Below are 19,977 nucleotides of genomic sequence, written 5' to 3'. Positions count from 1 at the left end.
TGGTTAAAGATTCCTGGAACATGTTGCTAATGTTTTTTTCTGTCTCTCAAACTGTATCATTTCCCACGAAGGAGAATCTGGGACCAGTTCAGCAAAGCTTTCTGATATGTATTTGCCGATGTTTTGTCCAGTGTGTATATATACTTGTCTGTTTCCTGCATTAGACCCAAAAACAACATATACACCTTTCAGTGTGCTGTGTGATTCTTCTCTCATCAGAAAAATACACCACAGGCATAATAGATTGCTTTGGAGACCTCTCCTAAACCTCTTCAAGGATTCCTAGAACAAACTCCAAGTGCCAATGGATCTCCAACTTTCTGACTGACAGACCACAAGCCGTATGGGTGGGAAAACACACCTCATGCACCCTCACCCTCAGCACTGGAGGTCCCCAGGGTTGTGTTCTGAGCCCCCTGCTGTACTCACTGTACACATATGACTATGTGGCCACTTCCAACTCCACAAAAAGTTTGCTGATGACACTGTTGTGGTGGGCCTGATCTCCAACAACGATGAGACGGCCTACCTACAGGAGGTTAAAAACCTGAAAAGAACAACCTTCTCCTGAACGTCAGCAAGACTAAGGAGTTAATAGTGCACTTCAGCACGAAGCAGGAGCGGTCATAGGTGTTTACATCACACAGGACCTGTCTTGTTTCTGTAACACCAACAATGGACTCTTTTCTCTGTTCCGTTCAGGGAAACTCTTTTGATTCTTGAAAGCGAACACAGAGAGAATGAGGAGGAGCTTTTTCCCGCAGGCCATTCGGAGTCTAAACAAGGAAACACCCAGGATCTAAAAACTGGACTTCTCTCTCCATCTGCACTAATTTCTGTGCAAATTTTTTGCACTATTATGACACCTTCTCTGGACTTGAATAGCACAGTGCCACTTTATACCACACCATACCGCACACGGACACTTTAAGGACAATCAATTTATACTCTAATTTGTACTTCCAATACATAAAGGAGCAGGTGGAGAAGAACCTGGAGAGGTGGAGATATGCGCTGGAGAGAAGGGAATTGAAAGTCAGTAGGAGTAAGACAGAGTACATGTGTATGAATAAGAGGGAGGGCAGTGGAGGGGTGCGGTTGCAGGGAGAAGAGGTGGAAAAGGTGGAGGAGTTCAGGTACCTGGGGTCAACAGTGCAAAGTAATGGAGAGTGTGTTAGAGAAGTGAAGAAAAGAGTGCAGGCAGGGTGGAGTGGGTGGAGAAGAGTGATAGCAGGAGTGATTTGTGATAGAAGAGTATCTGTGAGAGTGAAAGGGAAAGTTTATAGGACTGTGGTGAGACCTGAGATGTTGTATGGATTAGAGACAGTGGCATTGAGTAAAAGACAGGAGGTGGAGCTGGAGGTAGCAGAGCTGAAGATGTTGAGATGTTCGTTGGGAGTGACGATGGACAGGATTAGAAATGAGTTTATTAGAGGGACAGCACATGTAGGACGTTTTGGAGACAAGGTGAGGGAGTTGAGATTGAGATGGTTTGGACATGTGCAGAGGAGGGACATGGGGTATATCAGTAGGAGAATGCTGAGGATGGAGACACCAGGAAGGAGGAAAAGAGGAAGGCCAAGGAGGAGGTTTATGGATGTGGTGAGGGAAGACATGCAGGTAGTTGGTGTGAAAGAGGCAGATGTAGAGGGCAGGGGGGTATGGAGACGGATGGTCCACTGTGGCGCCCCCTAATGGGAGAAGCTGAAAGAAGAAGAAGAAGAAGAAGAAGAAGAAGAAGATCTACCATATTCATTTATGTATATACATACATTTTCATATATTTTCTATAGTTTATACTTTTTATTCATTTTATCCCTAAATTTTATTCCATTTTTATGTTTAAATGTTGGAGTTGTATAAAGCATCTCACTGCATGTCGTCTCTGTATGTATGTGACAAATAAAATTTGATGATGATGATAATGATGATCATTAAAATAAATATGTACCTGTGACACGGTGATGCTGTGATTGTAGAGACGATAGAAGTTTACTGGAGTCTTGCACGGCATCCAGAAACCTATTACTACAGGTAGATCTTTTAGTCCCAGATTACTCACCTACACACACACACACACACACACACACACACACACACACACACACACAACACACACAACACACACACACAACACACACAAATTTCAAATAAAAACATCTCCAGAATATAGCCTGCATCAGAGTAGTCCATGGGGCTGTATTTGTATATTTTGTGGAGTTTGAGTCAAGTCAAGTCAAGTCAAGTTTATTTGTATAGCGCTTTTCACAACAGACATTGTCTCAAAGCAGCTTTACAGAAAACAACAGTGAAGGTGAATGGTGTGCGTTTGTCCCTGATGAGCAGCCGTGGCGACAGTGGCAAGGAAAAACTCCCTTAGATGATATGAGGAAGAAACCTTGAGAGGAACCAGACTCAAAGGGGAACCCATCCTCATATGGGTGACATCAAAAGTTTGGTCATAAATCTTTCAACAAAAAAGTTTGAGCTACAGATCTGCTCACTGTGGAACACAATCAGAATGGAAATGTAGGACTGATTAAGATTATGTGGAGCTCATGCAGAAATGTAAAAAAACCCTGAAGCATACCTTCTACCAAATTAGATGCTCAGCTAATCCAGCCTACTGCTGCTCTTGTAATAAAAGTCGCATTTGAAACAATTGCCATGGACCTTCTTGAACTATTAAAAGGTTGGATGTAAATATATTATTTTGTACTGTAACTGGGGGGGGTGCATGCACTCCTGAAGAACCAAGACTGCTTCTAGTGCTGGCAACAAGGAGACCCTAAGAACAGTGGGGGCGACACAAAGTGCATGTGGCAGAGCATCCAAGCCGTCACCAACTACAGGACATCATCAACTAACTGTGATAGTGATGGCTCCCTTCCAGATGTGTGTGTTCACGTATCATCTGAACCACTCCACAGATGAGTTTATCTCCACCACACTCCACCTGCCCTCAGTTATCTGGAGCATAAGGACTCCTACATACGAATGCTGTTCATAGACTTCAGTTTAGCATTCAACACTATTTAATCAGGAAGCTGAGCCTCTTGGGCCTAAACTCCAACCCAGCAACTGGATCCTGGACTTTTTGACTGGAAGACCTCAGGCAGTCCGGATCATAAACAGCATCTCCAAAACCACCGCACTGAGCACTGGGGCCCCCCAAGGTTGTGTACTCAGTCCCCTGGTTTTTGAACTACTGACTCACTACTATTTAGCAATACACAGCTCCAATCGCATCAAGTTCACTGATGAGACACACGTGGTGGATCTTCTCAGGAAGAATGACGAGTCCGCATACAGAGAGGGGGTGCAGAGGTTACCAGACTTGTGAAGAGCCAAAAGCCAGTCTCTGAACATTGACAAAACAAGAGAGATGGATGTTGACTTCAGGAGGATATGTACTGATCACTCCCCTTTAAACATCAACACCAAATATTCTTTAGAATCTTATCTCAACTCAACACCACATCCATAACAAGGAAAGCCCAGCAATGTCTCTACAGGCACAGCTTCCACCACACATCCTCAAAATGTTCTACAGAAGTTTTACATCGTGAGCAGCTGAGCATCACTGCCAAGACACACACACACACACACACACACACACACACACACACACACACTCTTTTTTTTGTTCTGAAAAAGAAAAAAGGAGAAGCTACGGCTAGAGGTGAAGTATAAATGGTGGCATAATCATCAATAAAATATACTTGAGGTCCTTGGCATATGTTAGGAATGTCTTAACCAGCACAATAAATGGGTGGTTCAGGAGGAGCTCCCAGACATGATGATATGGAGGTAATTGAGGAAAACCACAACAACTAATCCTCTCGATTGGGTCCAGTTCTGTGTGGAACTGGTGGCACCTAAAATTAGACACATGCAATACTTTTCCCTGACAAACTGCTGATCTCTTGGCAGAAAAAAAGGGCGGAGTCAGCTGCAGGTTAGTTTTACTGAAAGCTGATGGTTGACGTCGAGTGATGGTGTGTCAATGGAAGGTAAAGCTGGAGAAAGGGAGTGGAAGCATCTGTGAGAAATCTGGCCTGATTGTGTGTTTCAGTGAGCAGCAGCAACCCACCCATGGAAGTGTTGCACTCACCTTATACACAACACTGAGAGTTTTTGGTCCTTTATCTTCCAGAGAGAAATTCAGATATGTTACTGAAAGCTCAGGAACACTGAGAGAGAAAGAGAGAGAGAGAGAGAGAGAGAGAGAGAGAGTAATTGTAACACTGATGGTGTGTGTGTGTGTGTGTGTGTGTGTGTAGTAATTACTTACGGGCTGATGGCTACATCTACACTGAACTGCACAGGCAGAGTTTTCATCACTGTGGTGGTGCTGATATTTCCATTATTATCACTGTAAATGCACAAGCAACAGCTCAACATGCTAACAAACTGACTGTGTGTGTGTGTGTGTGTGTGTGTGTGTGTGTGTGTGTGTGTGTTTACCTGCTGGCCACGAGTTTCATCTGCATGCTCTTATTCCACTTGTGAGAGCGAGAGATGCGGAACACACCCTCAAACTCGGCCTACAGCACACATTAGAATGATTATAATACACAGTGTGTTTCTGTGGATTACACACACACACACACACACACACAGACACACACACCTGCATTTGTCAGAGTTGTATATACCATACACACTGTGTGTTGTGTTCTGCTGTGCTTGTGTGTGTATTTGTAAGAGCTCTGCATGTTCCTCACAGGAATTCCACCAAGGTGCTAAATATTCCTGTGCAGCACTTCTGCACCCCATGGTTGTGGATATTGCAAGAGCATATGTTCATGATGCAAGGCAGTAAAATCCCACATGCCTGGCCTCTAATGGTTGTTGCAGCATTGCCTGACTTTCTTCCGGAATCCAGAAGTGGAAAAAAGCGGGAAACGACAAGGTGAGCCAGTTTGGTCTATGTGCTGAACATTTCTTCTGCATGTCAACCAAAGATAGGACCAGGGAGCAACACCTGTTGTCCAAGGAAAATCCTATTTCCCACCTCAAAGTTTCTGACACTGCCTTCACTCATCCTGAGTCTGAACAGATGCAACATTTCACCCTGCACCTTCATTATTCATTACACCACAAACCAATTTTTCACTACCTCTGAGTCCTCCTTGTCTGTCTTCCAGCTGCCACAACCACAAGTCACTACAGTAGTGGAGAACATGGGAGTGAACATGAACCTAGCTCCTTCTACACTACATCCACCACAAGCATCCTCAGGCTTCTTCCCCTTTAGGCTCCTTTTGGTAGAGGGCACCACACTCTCTTAAAATACATCCAGAACATGCAGGAGACCAACGACACCCATTGGAAGCCCAGGCAAAACAACGTTCCAGACGAGTTACTGAATGTGGCTCTACTGTGTTCCTGAAGCCTGCCAATGATATTGATGAGGAATATGCCAATCATTCAAATTAGGAATTACTCCAGCCAGGATGGAATAATCAAGGAGCTTGCCAGCTCCAAGTCCAGGTTCAGGGTGGTGATCTTGAAGCCCAATAGGAACTTCAGGCATTATACTGAACTCTGGAATCTGAAACAAGGCATGGAGTTTGACAGCTATACCCTCTCATGTGTGGAAAACCTGGTGGAGTTACTCAAGAAAGCTTGGTTTAGTTCCTCTCTAGATCTCACCAAAGGCTTTTAGCATATAGCTGTAGCCCTGCATGCCAAGCCAAAGATAACGATCACACAGTGGCCACTGGCACTATCAGGTTTTACAACCTACCCTTCACATCTGCTAATATAAACTATCACACCTCTGACAGTTTCTTGTAAAATGATTTTATCTTCTACTTCTCCACTTGGTTTTAGCATATATATAATTTTAAAGAGGTCTCAGGGTGCACATCACAAAAATAACATCTGGGCTGAACGAGGGCACGGTACCACTAAGATGATAAAAAAATACCCCGCTCCCAGCCCCTCGTACCCCCTTCTCAGGTCTCCCCAGGAAATGCCAACCAGACTCAGTGATTCATTTGTGTGTACAGTAGTGTGTAATGTTACTATTTTGTGTTCAGTAGTGTGTACAGTGGTGTGTACAGTAGTGTGTACTGTGGTGTGTACAGTAATGTGTACAGTGGTGTGTACAGTGGTGTGTACAGAAGTGTGTACAGAAGTGTGTACTGTGGTGTGTACAGTAGTGTGTACAGTAGTGTGTACAGTGGTGTGTACTGTGGTGTGTACAGTGGTGTGTACAGTGGTGTGTACAGTGGTGTGTACAGTAGTGTGTACTGTGGTGTGTACAGTAGTGTGTACTGTGGTGTGTACAGTAGTGTGTACTGTGGTATGTACTGTGGTGTGTACAGTAGTGTGTACAGTACACACCAGTCGACATCCCAACCACACCCACACGAAAAATGTGTGCAATCACATTTCCTGTGACGTAGCTTCCTGTGTTTGACTTGTTTGCCGCGAGTTACGTGTTTGTATCTCTCTCGGCGTCTTTCAAACAAACTTTGCTATCTATCCATCCGTTTTTCCTCTTTTAATAATCCTTAATTGTTTTTGTCTTCCTGACTTGTGCCTGTAGTTAGTTAACTCGACTATAACTAGTGTTGTTTATATTTATTTTCTCTCACTCACATCTCTGTATAATAAATCTGTTCGTGACGATAAGCACTATGCCGGTTGTTTGTCTGCATTCGAGCACAGGTGAGGACTCGTTCGAGTTGCAAACGGTGCCGTTGGAGATGGAGGCATTGGAGAAACAGATTCGCGAGCTGCATGTAAAGCATGCCCGGCTGCGAGAGCGGAAAGCGGCGCTGGAAACATCCCGGGCGGACGCGCACTCATCCCAGGTAAACTCCCGGGTTGAACCTAACGCTCCCAGCACATCAACTCCGCGTGCTTCTATGCCCAGGCCCAGCGCACCTACAACTCCGGCACCGGTGCAACATGGACCCTGGATGCGACCGCGGCGGAAGAGACAAGCCAAGCCCCGATCGAGGACGTCTCCACCTCCACCACCGGCCTTCGAGATCTCGACCGAGAACCGCTTCGTCCCCCTCCGCGAGACGGAACGCGACACTGTTATTCTCGGAGATTCCATCGTCCGGCATGTCCGCGCTACCCGAGCTAAAGGTAAGGTGCACACTCGCTGTTTTCCTGGTGCTCGTGTTCTGGATGTCGCTGCGCAGGTACCCGCGATCCTGAACGAGAACTTCGGAGCGGTTGTTCTCCATGCCGGATCAAACGACACCAGGCTGCGGCAAACGGAGATCTTAAAGAGGGACTTCAGGATCCTGGTGGAGACGGTACGCAGCACATCACCCACAACGAGGATCATTGTGTCAGGACCTCTTCCCACTTACCAGCGAGGGGCTGAGAAGTTTAGTAGACTTTTAGCTCTAAATGAATGGTTACAGTCATGGTGTCGAGAACATAAACTTCTCTTTGTTAATAACTGGAACTGTTTCTGGGAGCGTCCTAGGTTCTTCCGCCCTGATGGCCTGCACCCCAGCAGAGTTGGAGCAGCAGTGCTATCAGATAACATCTCTAGGATACTACACACCATCTGACTGGTAAGACATCAAGAAATCTTCAACTATAAGAACACGCATACTACAGACCAAATAGTTACAAGTTCACACACAGCCCAGTTTATAGAAACCGTATCTATTCCTCGTGTAGTAAAACCAAGAATTACATACACAAGATCCAGAAATAATCTTATTGCAGTTAAAACTGAAAAATGCCAGATAAACAAACACAACAAAGTTCTAAAGTTCGGTCTTTTAAACATTAGATCACTTGCACCCAAAGCACTGATTGTAAATGAGATGATCACAGAGAATAATCTCGATGCACTCTGTCTCACTGAGACCTGGATTAAACCAGGTGATTATATGGGTCTAAACGAGTCGACACCGTCAGGATATGTTTATAAGCATGAGCCCCGTCAGACTGGTCGTGGGGGGGGGTGTAGGAACCATTTATAGTGCTTCTCTTAATGTTAGTCAGAGATTAGGATTCAGCTTTAAATCATTTGAAGTGCTCGTTCTTAAAATTGTACTTTCAGACATCAATAGAAAACTCGCTCTGGTCACCGTGTACAGACCCCCAGGACCCTACGCTGATTTTCTTCATGAGTTTGCTTGTTTTCTCTCAGACCTCTTGATCAGCTTTGATAAAGTGCTGCTTGTAGGAGATTTTAATATTCATGTAGATGATGAAAACGATGCCCTAGGATTATCATTTGTCGATTTACTAAACTCTTTTGGAGTTAAACAAAACGTCACCAGACCAACCCACCGTTTTAACCACACACTAGACTTAATAATATCCTACGGAGCAGACGTCACTGATATAGATATTTTACCCCAGAGTGATGACATCACAGACCATTATCTCCTACTGTACACACTACCGGTAGAGCAGATTAACCGTGTTTCACCACGGTATCGACTTGGTAGGACTATTATTCCAACCACTAAGGACAGATTCATAAATAACCTGCCTGATTTATTTCAGTTTCACATTAAACCCATAACTGCTGATCATCTTGATGAGATGGCGAACAACATAGACCTTATCCTCACTAGCACTTTAGACACTGTTGCCCCCATCCGGTTAAAAAAGGTTCGAGAACAAGCACCTGCACCTTGGTATAATAGTCATACGCATGCCCTAAAGAGAACAACACGTAATCTGGAGAGAAAATGGAGGAAAACTAAATTGGAGGTATTTAGAATTGCGTATAAAGACAGTATGCTTAGCTACAGACAGGCGCTAAAAGCTGCTAGAGCTGAACACCTGAGCAAACTCATAGAAAATAACAAAAACAATCCCAGGTTCCTTTTCAGTACAGTCGCTAATTTAACAACAAATCAGGGATCTGAAAAATGTGTTCCATCACAGTTTAGTAGTGACGACTTTATGAATTTCTTTACTGAAAAAATAGATAACATTAGAAAAACAATTGTGGCAGTTCAACCTCTGACAGCATCTCCCGACACAATCGTACTTACAACCCCACAACTACACTGTTTTACATGTATAGGACAGGAAGAGCTGTATGATGCTATTATGAAAGCTAAATCAACAACATGTCAGTTAGATCCAATTCCCACTAAACTACTGAAGGAAGTGTTATATACAGCTGGTGAGCCTCTTTTAAATATTATTAACTCCTCACTATCGTTAGGTCATGTCCCTAAATCCCTCAAGTTAGCAGTTATTAAGCCCCTCATTAAAAAACCTAATCTGGATCCAAACACGCTATCGAATTACAGACCAATTTCAAATCTCCCATTTATGTCTAAGATTTTAGAAAAGATTGTCGCTGCCCAGTTATGTAACCACTTGCAGGAGAACAATATCTTTGAAGAGTTTCAGTCAGGTTTTAGGCCCCATCATAGCACAGAAACTGCTCTAGTTGAAATCACTAACGACCTGTTTTTAGCTTCAGACCAAGGCTACATCTCCCTATTAGTTTTACTAGATCTTAGTGCTGCGTTCGACACTATAGATCATGATCTTCTCCTCGATCGCTTACAGAATTACATCGGTATTCAGGGACAGGCATTAAGCTGGTTTAAATCCTACCTGTCCAATCGTTACCATTTCGTAGATTTAAATGGAGCTATCCAGGATAATGCTAGTAAATTATGGCGTGCCACAAGGGTCAGTTCTGGGACCCCTGCTTTTCACAATATACATGCTTCCATTAGGAAATATTATTAGAAGGCATGGAATTAGCTTCCATTGTTATGCTGATGATACCCAGCTATATATTTCATCCAAACCAGGCGATACAGCTCAATTAGCTCGCATAACTGAGTGTGTTAAAGAAATAAGAGATTGGATGACCCATAACTTTCTGCTATTAAATTCTGATAAAACGGAGATTTTGCTCATCGGCCCAAAAAATAGTACACAGAAGCTCCAGCATCTCAGCCTGCATTTAGACGGTTGTTCTGTAACTACTAGTTCAACGGTAAAAGACCTGGGAGTTATTTTAGACAGCAACTTATCTTTTAAAAATCACATCAGTCAAGTTACAAAAACAGCCTTCTTTCACCTTAGAAATATTTCTAAGCTAAGAAATATGTTATCTATATCTGATGCAGAGAAGCTCGTCCATGCGTTTATGACCTCTAGAATAGACTACTGTAATGCATTACTAGGTGGATGTCCTGCATCATTAATAAACAAGCTTCAGTTAGTTCAGAATGCCGCAGCAAGAGTTCTTACTAGGTCAAGAAAATACGATCATATAACCCCAATCTTATCGTCCCTACATTGGCTTCCTATTAAGTTTCGAATAGACTACAAACTACTGCTACTCACTTATAAAGCACTAAATGGTTTGGCTCCCATGTATCTATCCAGTCTTTTAACACGCTACAATCCGTCACGCTCCCTGAGATCTCAAAACTCTGGGCTTCTAGTAGTTCCTAGAATAGCAAAGTCCACTAAAGGCGGTAGAGCATTTTCACATTTAGCTCCTAAACTCTGGAATAGTCTTCCTGACAGTGTTCGGGGTTCAGATACACTCTCCCAGTTTAAGTGTAGATTAAAAACATATCTTTTTAGCAAAGCCTACACATAACACACATCACACACATCACATCACAACCTTGTGCTCCAGAACATCTGATCACATGCACATTATCAACTTGTGCTGTTAATATCATGAACAGCAGCTACGCTAATTCCTCTCCACTGCTCCTCTTTCTCTCCCCATCCCGAGGCATCCTGAGGTTTGGCCAGCTCCAGTCACGTCCCACCTCGTGAAGATTATGGACCTATGGATGATCATGGAGAAGTAGATGCCGAGTGTTTAAAGGCCCTGGCATGGAGAAGCTGATGCTGGATCTATGATGATCACAAATTGTTCTGTAGTGTTGAAAGATTTATGACCAAACTCTTGATGTCACCCATATGAGGATGGGTTCCCCTTTGAGTCTGGTTCCTCTCAAGGTTTCTTCCTCATATCATCTAAGGGAGTTTTTCCTTGCCACTGTCGCCACGGCTGCTCATCAGGGACAAACGCACACCATTCACCTTCACTGTTGTTTTCTGTAAAGCTGCTTTGAGACAATGTCTGTTGTGAAAAGCGCTATACAAATAAACTTGACTTGACTTGACTTCTGTACACACCACTGTACACACTACTGTACACACTACTGTACACACCACTGTACACACCACTGTACACACTACTGTACACACTACTGTACACACTACTGTACACACTACTGTGCTTGAAGGTACTGTGGTGTGTACAGTAGTCAGTACTTTCCCCTCTGACAGCACCCCTCTGACAGTTCTTGGTGACTTCAACCTCCCATCTGACAAACTTCAGTCATCTTGCCTCTTGCCATTTCTGATTACTTTCTCCTTGACATTTAACAGCTGCCCTCCAACACACAAGGGAGGAAATGTCCTGGACCTGGTTTTCACCCGCCCTACTCCAGCTACAGACATGACTGCCACTCCACTTCCAATCTCTGATCATCACCTGGTTTCCTTTTTAATCAATCTTCATATTCAACCTAAAAATATTTTACATGTCTCGTTTATCTGTCCTAACCTTCACTCCATCTCTCCCTCCTCTGTAGCTTCCTGTAGTCTTTCATCTCTTCCTGACTCTGACTCCTTTTCCTCTCTACCCTTAGATGTTGCTACGGACTCCTTCCTCTCATCTCTTATCTCAACCATGGACCTCCTCTGCCCTTTGACTACAAAACCCAAGAAGTCTTCTTGTCCAACACCGTGGCTGTCAGAAGTTTTGCGCAGCAGTCGACGAGAGCTCAGATCTGCAGAGAGGAAGTGGAAAAAAATCACAGCTCAATGTAGACCTCGCATCTTACCGCACACTCCTGACTAAATTTTCCTTGGAGGTGACTTTTGCTAAAACTGCCTTCTACAAGGAAAAGCTTGACGCCTCTGCACAAGATCCTCGTAAGCTTCACAACATCTTCTCTTCACTACTCAACCCCCCTGCTGCGCCTGCTCCATCCTCCCTGACTGCTAATGACTTTGCCTCCTTCTATGACGAGAAGATTAAGAAAATCTGCCAGACCTTCACTTCCTCCCCAACCATGACTACACAACACAGCCGACAATCCACTACGTCTCTGTCAAGCTTCTCAACCTTAACAGAAGATGAGATACTGCAAGCCATCCAATCTTGCAATCCCACCACCTGTCCTCTGGATCCAATCCCTTCAACTATGCTTCAGACCATCACACAAGATCTCCTGCCCTTCATCTCCACAATCATCAATGGGTCATTAACATCTGGCTATGTACCAACTACCTTCAAGCAAGCAAGGGTCATTCCCATCTTGAAGAAACCTGCTTTGGATTCATCAGACATCAACAACTACAGACCGGATTCACTTCTCTCCTTTCTTTCTAAATCTCTGGAACGCACTGTTTTTAACCAACTGTCTGTTTATCTCTCACAGAACAACCTCCATGATCCGAACCAGTCTGGGTTCAAAGCGACACATTCCACAGAGACGGCCCTTTTGGCTGTTTCTGAGAAACTGCATGCTGCTCGATCAGCCAAGCTGTTATCTGTACTAATCTTTCTGGACCTTTCTGCAGCATTTGACACAGTCAACCACAAGACACTTTTGTCAACCCTCAAGAGCCTCGGTATCTGCGGAACAGCATGGGAATGGTTTGTTTCCTACCTGGAAGGTCGCTCATACCAGGTAACATGGAGGGGATCCACATCTGCCCCGTGCAGACTCACCACTGGTGTCCCACAAGGCTCGGTACTTGGTCCCCTCCTTTTCTCTCTCTATACCCACTCCATTGGTAAAGTCATATCCTCACATGGGTTTTCTTATCACTGCTATGCAGATGACACTCAACTAATCTTTTTTTTCCCTCCATCAGATACCACAGCTTCAACTCGGATATCGGCATGCTTGACAGACATTTCTTCATGGATGAATGCTCACCAACTAAAACTCAACCCCAGCAAAACAGAACTGCTCGTCATCCCAGGTGAATTATCTCCAGGTCAAGATCTCCAAATAACACTTCATGACTTTCTGCTCTCCCCTTCAGGCACTGCTTGTAACCTTGGGGTAATTATGGACAATGAACTGTCCTTCTTCCCACAAGTCGCTAATGTTGCTCATTCTTGTCGATTTCTTCTCTATAACATCCGAAGGATTCGACCATTTCTGTCCACACAGGCTGCCCAGGTGCTTGTTCAGTCTCTTGTAATTTCAAGACTTGACTACTGCAGCTCTCTGCTGGCAGGTCTTCCCCTGAACACTATTCGTCCACTGCAAATGATCCAAAACGCAGCTGTACGACATGTGTTTAATCTGCCCAAGTTCTCCCACAGTACAGAAGTGTGTACTGTGGTGTGTACTGTGGTGTGTACAGTAGTGTGTACAGTAGTGTGTACTGTGGTGTGTACAGCAGTGTGTACAGTAGTGTGTACTGTGGTGTGTACTGTGGTGTGTACAGTAGTGTGTACTGTGGTGTGTACTGTGGTGTGTACAGTAGTGTGTACTGTGGTGTGTACTGTGGTGTGTACAGTAGTGTGTACTGTGGTGTGTACAGTGGTGTGTACAGTAGTGTGTAATGTGGTGTGTACAGTAGTGTTTACTATGTGTACTATAGTGTGTACTGTAGTGTGTACAGTGGTGTGTACTGTGGTGTGTACTGTAGTGTGTACAGAAGTGTGTACTGTGGTGTGTACAGAAGTGTGTACTGTGGTGTGTACAGTAGTGTGTACTGTGGTGTGTACAGTAGTGTGTACAATAGTGTGTACTGTGGTGTGTACAGTAGTGTGTACAGTGTTGTGTACAGTATTGTGTACTGTGGTTTGTACAGTAGTGTGTACTGTAATGTTACCATTGTGTGGTCAGTAGTGTTTACTATGTGTACAGTAGTGTATATTGTGTAAAAATGTCTGTGTGTGTTTATCTTACACGTGTGTTTGAGCGATAAACAGGTAAACTGATACTGCAGGTGGTTTTATTTAGCGCTCCTTCATCACGATCTCCACACCTGCTCAGAGTCCTTCTGTTTGCCTGGACCAATCACAGACTCACAATCAGAATCAGAATTTTAGACTAAAAGACAGAATCTGCATCTGAGTTGTAATCTAATCAGATTCAGAGTCACAGTCTGAACCAGAGTCAGAGACTGCGATGAGTCTGATGAACAGACTGATCAATAACGTGTGGGTGAAAGAGTGCTGCACCTTAATGGTCTTGAACACTGAGAGTGATAATCCAGGAGGGTAAAGCAGCACCACGCTGGTGTTGAACGAGTCGTCTCCTTTATTCTGTAATGTTACATGGATTATAAAAGACGCCTGGTCCACCACCAGTAATGTGCTGTTCCTAAACACACACACACACACACACACACACACACACACACACACACACACACACACACACACACACACACACACACACACACACACACACACATCATCATCCTGCAGGAATTCTAAATGTAGTATAAACACATTGGTGTGTGATGTGTGAACTTTTGAAGCTGCTGTTTGGTCACAGTCGTTTCTCACTGTTACACCTGACATACACTTACAGTGCATCATGAGTTTACACACTGCTGCACCCTCTGGGAATGAAACTACACAAACACAAGCACCTGATAACGACTAGAACGGATTCTCTGTGTGTTTATCTTCAGGAACAAACATTCAACTGGTACACAATTTATTATAAACACAGAAAATACATTTTGTAGAAATCTTACAGGAAACTAAAGTCCAACTGCAGGTCTGATACACAGCTCCTGTTTTTGCAGTTAATCTGAAAGGGAACCTAGAAAAGACACACACACACACACACACACACACACACACACACACACACACACACACACACACACACACACACACACACACACACACACACACACACACACACACACACACACACACACACACACACACACACAAACTGTTAGATTTTTATCATGCCCAAAACGAAACTTGGAGAGATTTTCCATACGACCTGTGATGCTCCGTAGTGCCTTTCTGAATTCAGAGAAGAAGAAATACACAGCACACAGAATGTGGCAAAATGTTTCTCTCTTCAGTTTATTGCAGGTGGCAGACACGTATTTATACACAGGATGATACAGTCCACGCGCACACACACGAACACGCACACACATATTGGGGAGAAAGCTGACCTAAAGTGTTTCCTGTTTAGACAAGAGGATATACCAGTCAGAGATTTGTGAGCCCAGATAGGACTCTCTGTTTACCTTACAGACAAACATCCTATAGACACTGAACGGACAAAGGAATGTGTGTGAGATAGTGTGAAAACAGTTTTAACACACACACACACACACACACACACACACACACACACACACACACACACACACACACATTCATAACAATGCAATCATATACAGTATTTACTGCAGAAGCTTCACTTCCAAGTCCTTTTACCACCATGCAACTTCTTCTGCAGAGAAAAGAAAAGAAGAATGCAGGGGACAAGTGGTTTTCTGAGGTCCTGACTAGCTGTTGGACAGAGTGCAGGTTGTGGTGTGGAGATCTGCATGTCTGAGCAGCTGCTGAGCAGCAGTGGTCACCACAGGGAAATATCACACACACTGTTAGTTCATTTCTTCTGTTTTTCTCTTTCAAATATTTACACAATGGTCATATTTTCACTCCACTGCTGCTTTAATTCACCTTAAAGCTGCTCTAGAATCAGCAAACTTTACATTCCACTGCACTTCCAACTCTCACTGCTATCAGAACGTCTACAGGTCGGAACACACTAGAACAAATGATCTAAACCAATCAGACTCGAATTCAGCCAATCAGCTCCACTTTACCTCCACATGAGTGGTGTTACTGCTGTCGATGTTCAGGATGGAGCTGGAGTCTCCTGGCTGATGTTCAGACTGGTGGAAGTTGAGTTGGAATAAGACTGGAGATAAAGTGTCCTTCACACATCTCTGAAACACAAAGACAAAAAGAGAAGGTTTTTTTTTCTCATCTTCATGGTGATGATTTTATTTTCAATCTAAATTTGGTTTTGAAGGCATTCTCTTTGATCTTTAGTGTAAACATGATTTGTAAAGTTTCCTCATCAGACTCATGATGACTTGGAAAGCCTCCTCGCCAGTCTCTAGAACAAACAGGTTGCACATGAGCAGGTCATTGGAGGCCATGGCTTTAGAGAACCACCAAGTTTACCTCATAAGAGGTCGCTGCAGAGGAGACACATGTTTACTACATAAATGTATGAAAACACGCTAAATCGCTGAGACGGCATGAGCTTTGTGACCTCGGACAATATTTTATACAGTAAAAGTTTAATATACGATAATTTAGTACAGGAAGAAACATTGAGAAAACACATGACACACATTTCTCTAGCTAGCTAACAGCAGTGCACATGAATTTTCATTAATTCAATTTAATTCAATTCATTTTTAATTGTATAGCGCTTTTAACAATGAACATTGTCTCAAAGCAGCTTTACACAGATAATGCGGTGATTAAAAATGAATATGTTCTTTATGAGTAAGTTTGTCCCTGATGAGCAAGCCGGTGGCGACTGGCAACTGTGGCAAGGAAAAACTCCCCGAGATGGCATAAGGAAGAAACCTTGAGAGGAACCAGACTCAAGAGGGAACCCATCCTCATCTGGGTTACACCGAATTTGTGGCGGGTATACAATGTTGCGGGGTGCAGTGATGATGATCAAAAGCGAAATGTATTCCTGAGTCAGTGTAGGAGACTGTTGACATCAGTGTAGGAGACTGTTGACATCCAATCCAGGCAGGCCTGGATGAAGTGGGAAGATCCACGGGGGGGAGAGGGGCAGGAACAGTGGTCACTGGAGCCTCAGGAGCATGTTTAACTCGACCGAGAGAGAGAGAGAGAGAGAGAGAGAGAGAAAGAGAGAGAGAGAGAGAGAGAGAAAGAGAGAGAGAGAGAGAGAAGAGGGTGACAGGAAGAGAAGGATATGGATTATTAAGTGTATTGTTGCATGAGAGTTAAAGTCACTGTGCAGTTTGGACTCCGGCAAGACTCGCTATAGCAGCATAACTAAAAGGGAGAACCAGAAGGCAACACAGACATGAGGGATCTCTGGGATAAGAGACGGCCCACCACACCACCATCAACAAACCTGAGTGAACACGTGAATGTGAGGGGACGACAGCGTACAAATATCCCAGTTCACCAAACACTCTATATCAATGTTCCCTCCAGATCTGAGCCTTTACCTGAGAAAAAATCTACTAATTAAAGGCTTGACTGAATAAATATGTTTTCAACCTCGACTTGAACACTGAGACTGTGTCTGAGTCCCGAACACTGATAGGAAGGCTGTTCCATAACTGTGGGGCTTTATAAGAGAAAGATCTGCCCCCTGCTGTAATCTTCATTATTGGAGGAACCAACAGATAGCCAGCACCTTTTGATCTAAGTAGGCGTGGAGGATCATACTGGTACAGAAGTTCACTCAGATACGGTGGTGCAAAACCATTAAGTGCTTTATATGTCAGTAGTAGTATTTTATAATCAATGCGAGATTTGATTGGGAGCAGTGTAGACTGATTAATACAGGGGTGATGTGGTCATATTTCCTAGATCTAGTGAGGACTCTTGCTGCTGCATTCTGAACTAACTGAAGCTTATTTATGCACCTACTCGCACACCCAGACAGTAAAGCGTTACAGTAGTCTAATCTAGAAGTAACAAAAGCATGAACTAGTTTTTCTGCATCCTGTAACGACATCATATTTCTAATTTTAGCAATATTTCTAAGGTGAAAGAAGGAGATCCTGGTGATATTATTCACGTGAGCCTCAAAGGAAAGACTCGAGTCAATAATCACACCAAGGTCTTTGACAGCCGTACACGCTGAAACAGAAACACCATCCAGAGATGTTAGGTAATCGGAAAGTTTGCTTCTAGCTGCATGTGGTCCTAGTAAAAGTACTTCCATCTTATCTGAGTTTAGCAGTAGAAAGTTATCGAGCATCCACTGTCTAATGTCCTTTACACATTTTTCAACATTGTTAAGCTGATCTCTCTCATCTGGCTTTGCTGAAATATATAGCTGTGTATCATCAGCATAACAATGGAATCTAATACCATGTTTATGAATAATTTCTCCAAGAGGCAGCATATATAAAGAGAAAAGCAGAGGGCCTAAGACAGATCCTTGAGGAACACCAAACTTTACCTCAGAGAGTGTGGAGAACTCACCATTAACATCAACAAACTGATAGCGATCAGTCAAATAAGACCTGAGCCAAGAGAGAGCCGTTCCCTTTATTCCAACAACGTTCTCAAGTCTAGCAAGTAGTATAGTGTGATCAATGGTGTCAAAAGCTGCACTAAGGTCGAGCAAAACAAGTAAGGAGACAAAACCCTGATCAGAGGCCAATAACAGGTCATTTACCACCTTAACTAGTGCCGTCTCTGTGCTATGATGAGGCCGAAATCCTGACTGATACATTTCAAAAATATTATTCATAAGTAGGTGTGAGCAGAACTGCTGTGCTACAACCTTTTCCAAAATTTTGGCTATGAAGGGGAGATTTGATATTGGACTGTAGTTGGACATCTGACATGGGTCAAGGTCAGGTTTCTTAATTAGGGGGTGGATAACTGCCAGTTTGAAGGATTTTGGTACAAAACCAGTGCTAATGGAAGAGTTTATTATTTTTAAAACAGGTTCAATTACCTCTGGAATGATCTGTTTAAAGAAACTTGTAGGCAAGGGATCGAGAATGCAGGTTGATGATTTTGATGAGGAGATTAATTAAATTAAGTCATTCTCGTGAATAGGAGTAAAACTTTGTAATTGATTGTCTGTTATAATGACACTGCTGTCTACAGGGTTACTTGTAAAATAATTTGGCTTTATATTAACCGTCTGGATTTTTTGCCTGATGTTTTCAATTTTATTATTAAAAAAGTTCATGAAATCATTAGTACCTAATGATGGTGTGCATGTGAGTGCAGTGCTTTTATTCCCTGTTAATTTTGCTACCGTGCTGAATAAAAATCTAGGATTCTGCTTGTTATTTTCTATGAGGGTGGAGAAATATGCTGATCAGCAGCACTAAGAGATTTTCTATAAATTAGGAGGCTCCCCTTCCATGCTATTTGAAATACTGTTAATTTTGTTTGACGCCATTCACGTTCTAATTTTCGAGTGGTCTGTTTTAAGGTGCGTGTATGATCATTATACCACTGTGCTAATTTTTTCTCCCTGATCATTTTGGTCTTAAGGGGAGCTACATCATCTAGGGTATAACGTAATGTTGATTCTAGGTGTTCAGTGGCCCAGTCGAGCTCTGCAGGGTCAGACGGAGATCTATCTAATATCGTAATTTCTGGAAGATTGTTAATAAAACGCGCTGTTGTAGCTGACGTGAAAGTACGCTTAACACGATAACGTGGTGAAGTAGTAATGCAATGACTGAGGCAAATTTTAAAAGAGATGAGATAATGGTCTGAAATAGCTTCAGACTGTGGAATTATGACTACGTTTTTTATTTTTAATCCAAATGTTAACAACAAATCGAGAGTGTGTCACCACTATGAGTGGGTCCTATAACATTCTGATTCATTCCAACTGAATCTAGAATGGACACAACAGCTGCTCTTAAGGAGTCTTCCTGATTATCAAAATGAATGTTAAAATCACCAATAATTAATGCTTTGTCTAGAGAAGTAACTAAATTTGTGATGAAATCTGCAAATTCTATGAGAAAATCAGAGTCGGGCCCCTGGGGGTCTATAAATAATAATGAGTGGAATTGTCTGACTGGACCTGCTTTCAGACACTGAATATTTTATGCTGGTGTAAAGAACTTCAAATGTTTTACATTTGTGTTTAGTCTTTTGTGTGACGCTTAGATTATTATTATAAATAGCTGCGACTCCGCCTCCTCTGCCATTTAGACGGGGTTGGTGTATGTAACTATACCCAGGAGGACTCGCTTCAT

The 19,977-nt window shown here is 43.1% G+C and overlaps 1 protein-coding gene across 1 annotated transcript in view; it reads right to left on the bottom strand.

Annotated features, from left to right (window-relative positions):
• Positions 1 to 19,977, bottom strand: part of LOC310715611 (integrin alpha-M-like) — a gene marked incomplete at its 3' end in the record, with an annotated part of 231,568 nt that overhangs the window by 186,763 nt on the left and 24,828 nt on the right. The window contains exons 14-21 of the mRNA XM_083522121.1: positions 15,838 to 15,960; positions 14,734 to 14,801; positions 14,210 to 14,351; positions 13,935 to 14,036; positions 4,468 to 4,547; positions 4,295 to 4,375; positions 4,115 to 4,193; positions 1,952 to 2,062 (exon numbers count right to left, since the gene is read on the bottom strand). Coding sequence (XP_083378247.1) covers positions 1,952 to 2,062; positions 4,115 to 4,193; positions 4,295 to 4,375; positions 4,468 to 4,547; positions 13,935 to 14,036; positions 14,210 to 14,351; positions 14,734 to 14,801; positions 15,838 to 15,960 — 786 coding nt within the window. The remainder of the gene's footprint in view (positions 1 to 1,951; positions 2,063 to 4,114; positions 4,194 to 4,294; positions 4,376 to 4,467; positions 4,548 to 13,934; positions 14,037 to 14,209; positions 14,352 to 14,733; positions 14,802 to 15,837; positions 15,961 to 19,977) is intronic.

This window comes from Silurus aristotelis (genome assembly GCF_946808225.1).
Source record: "Silurus aristotelis genome assembly, chromosome: 20".
NCBI classification, from domain to species: domain Eukaryota; kingdom Metazoa; phylum Chordata; class Actinopteri; order Siluriformes; family Siluridae; genus Silurus; species Silurus aristotelis.
The sequence above is the reverse complement of the archived record's forward strand: the minus strand, read 5'-3'. Positions and strand labels throughout refer to the sequence as shown.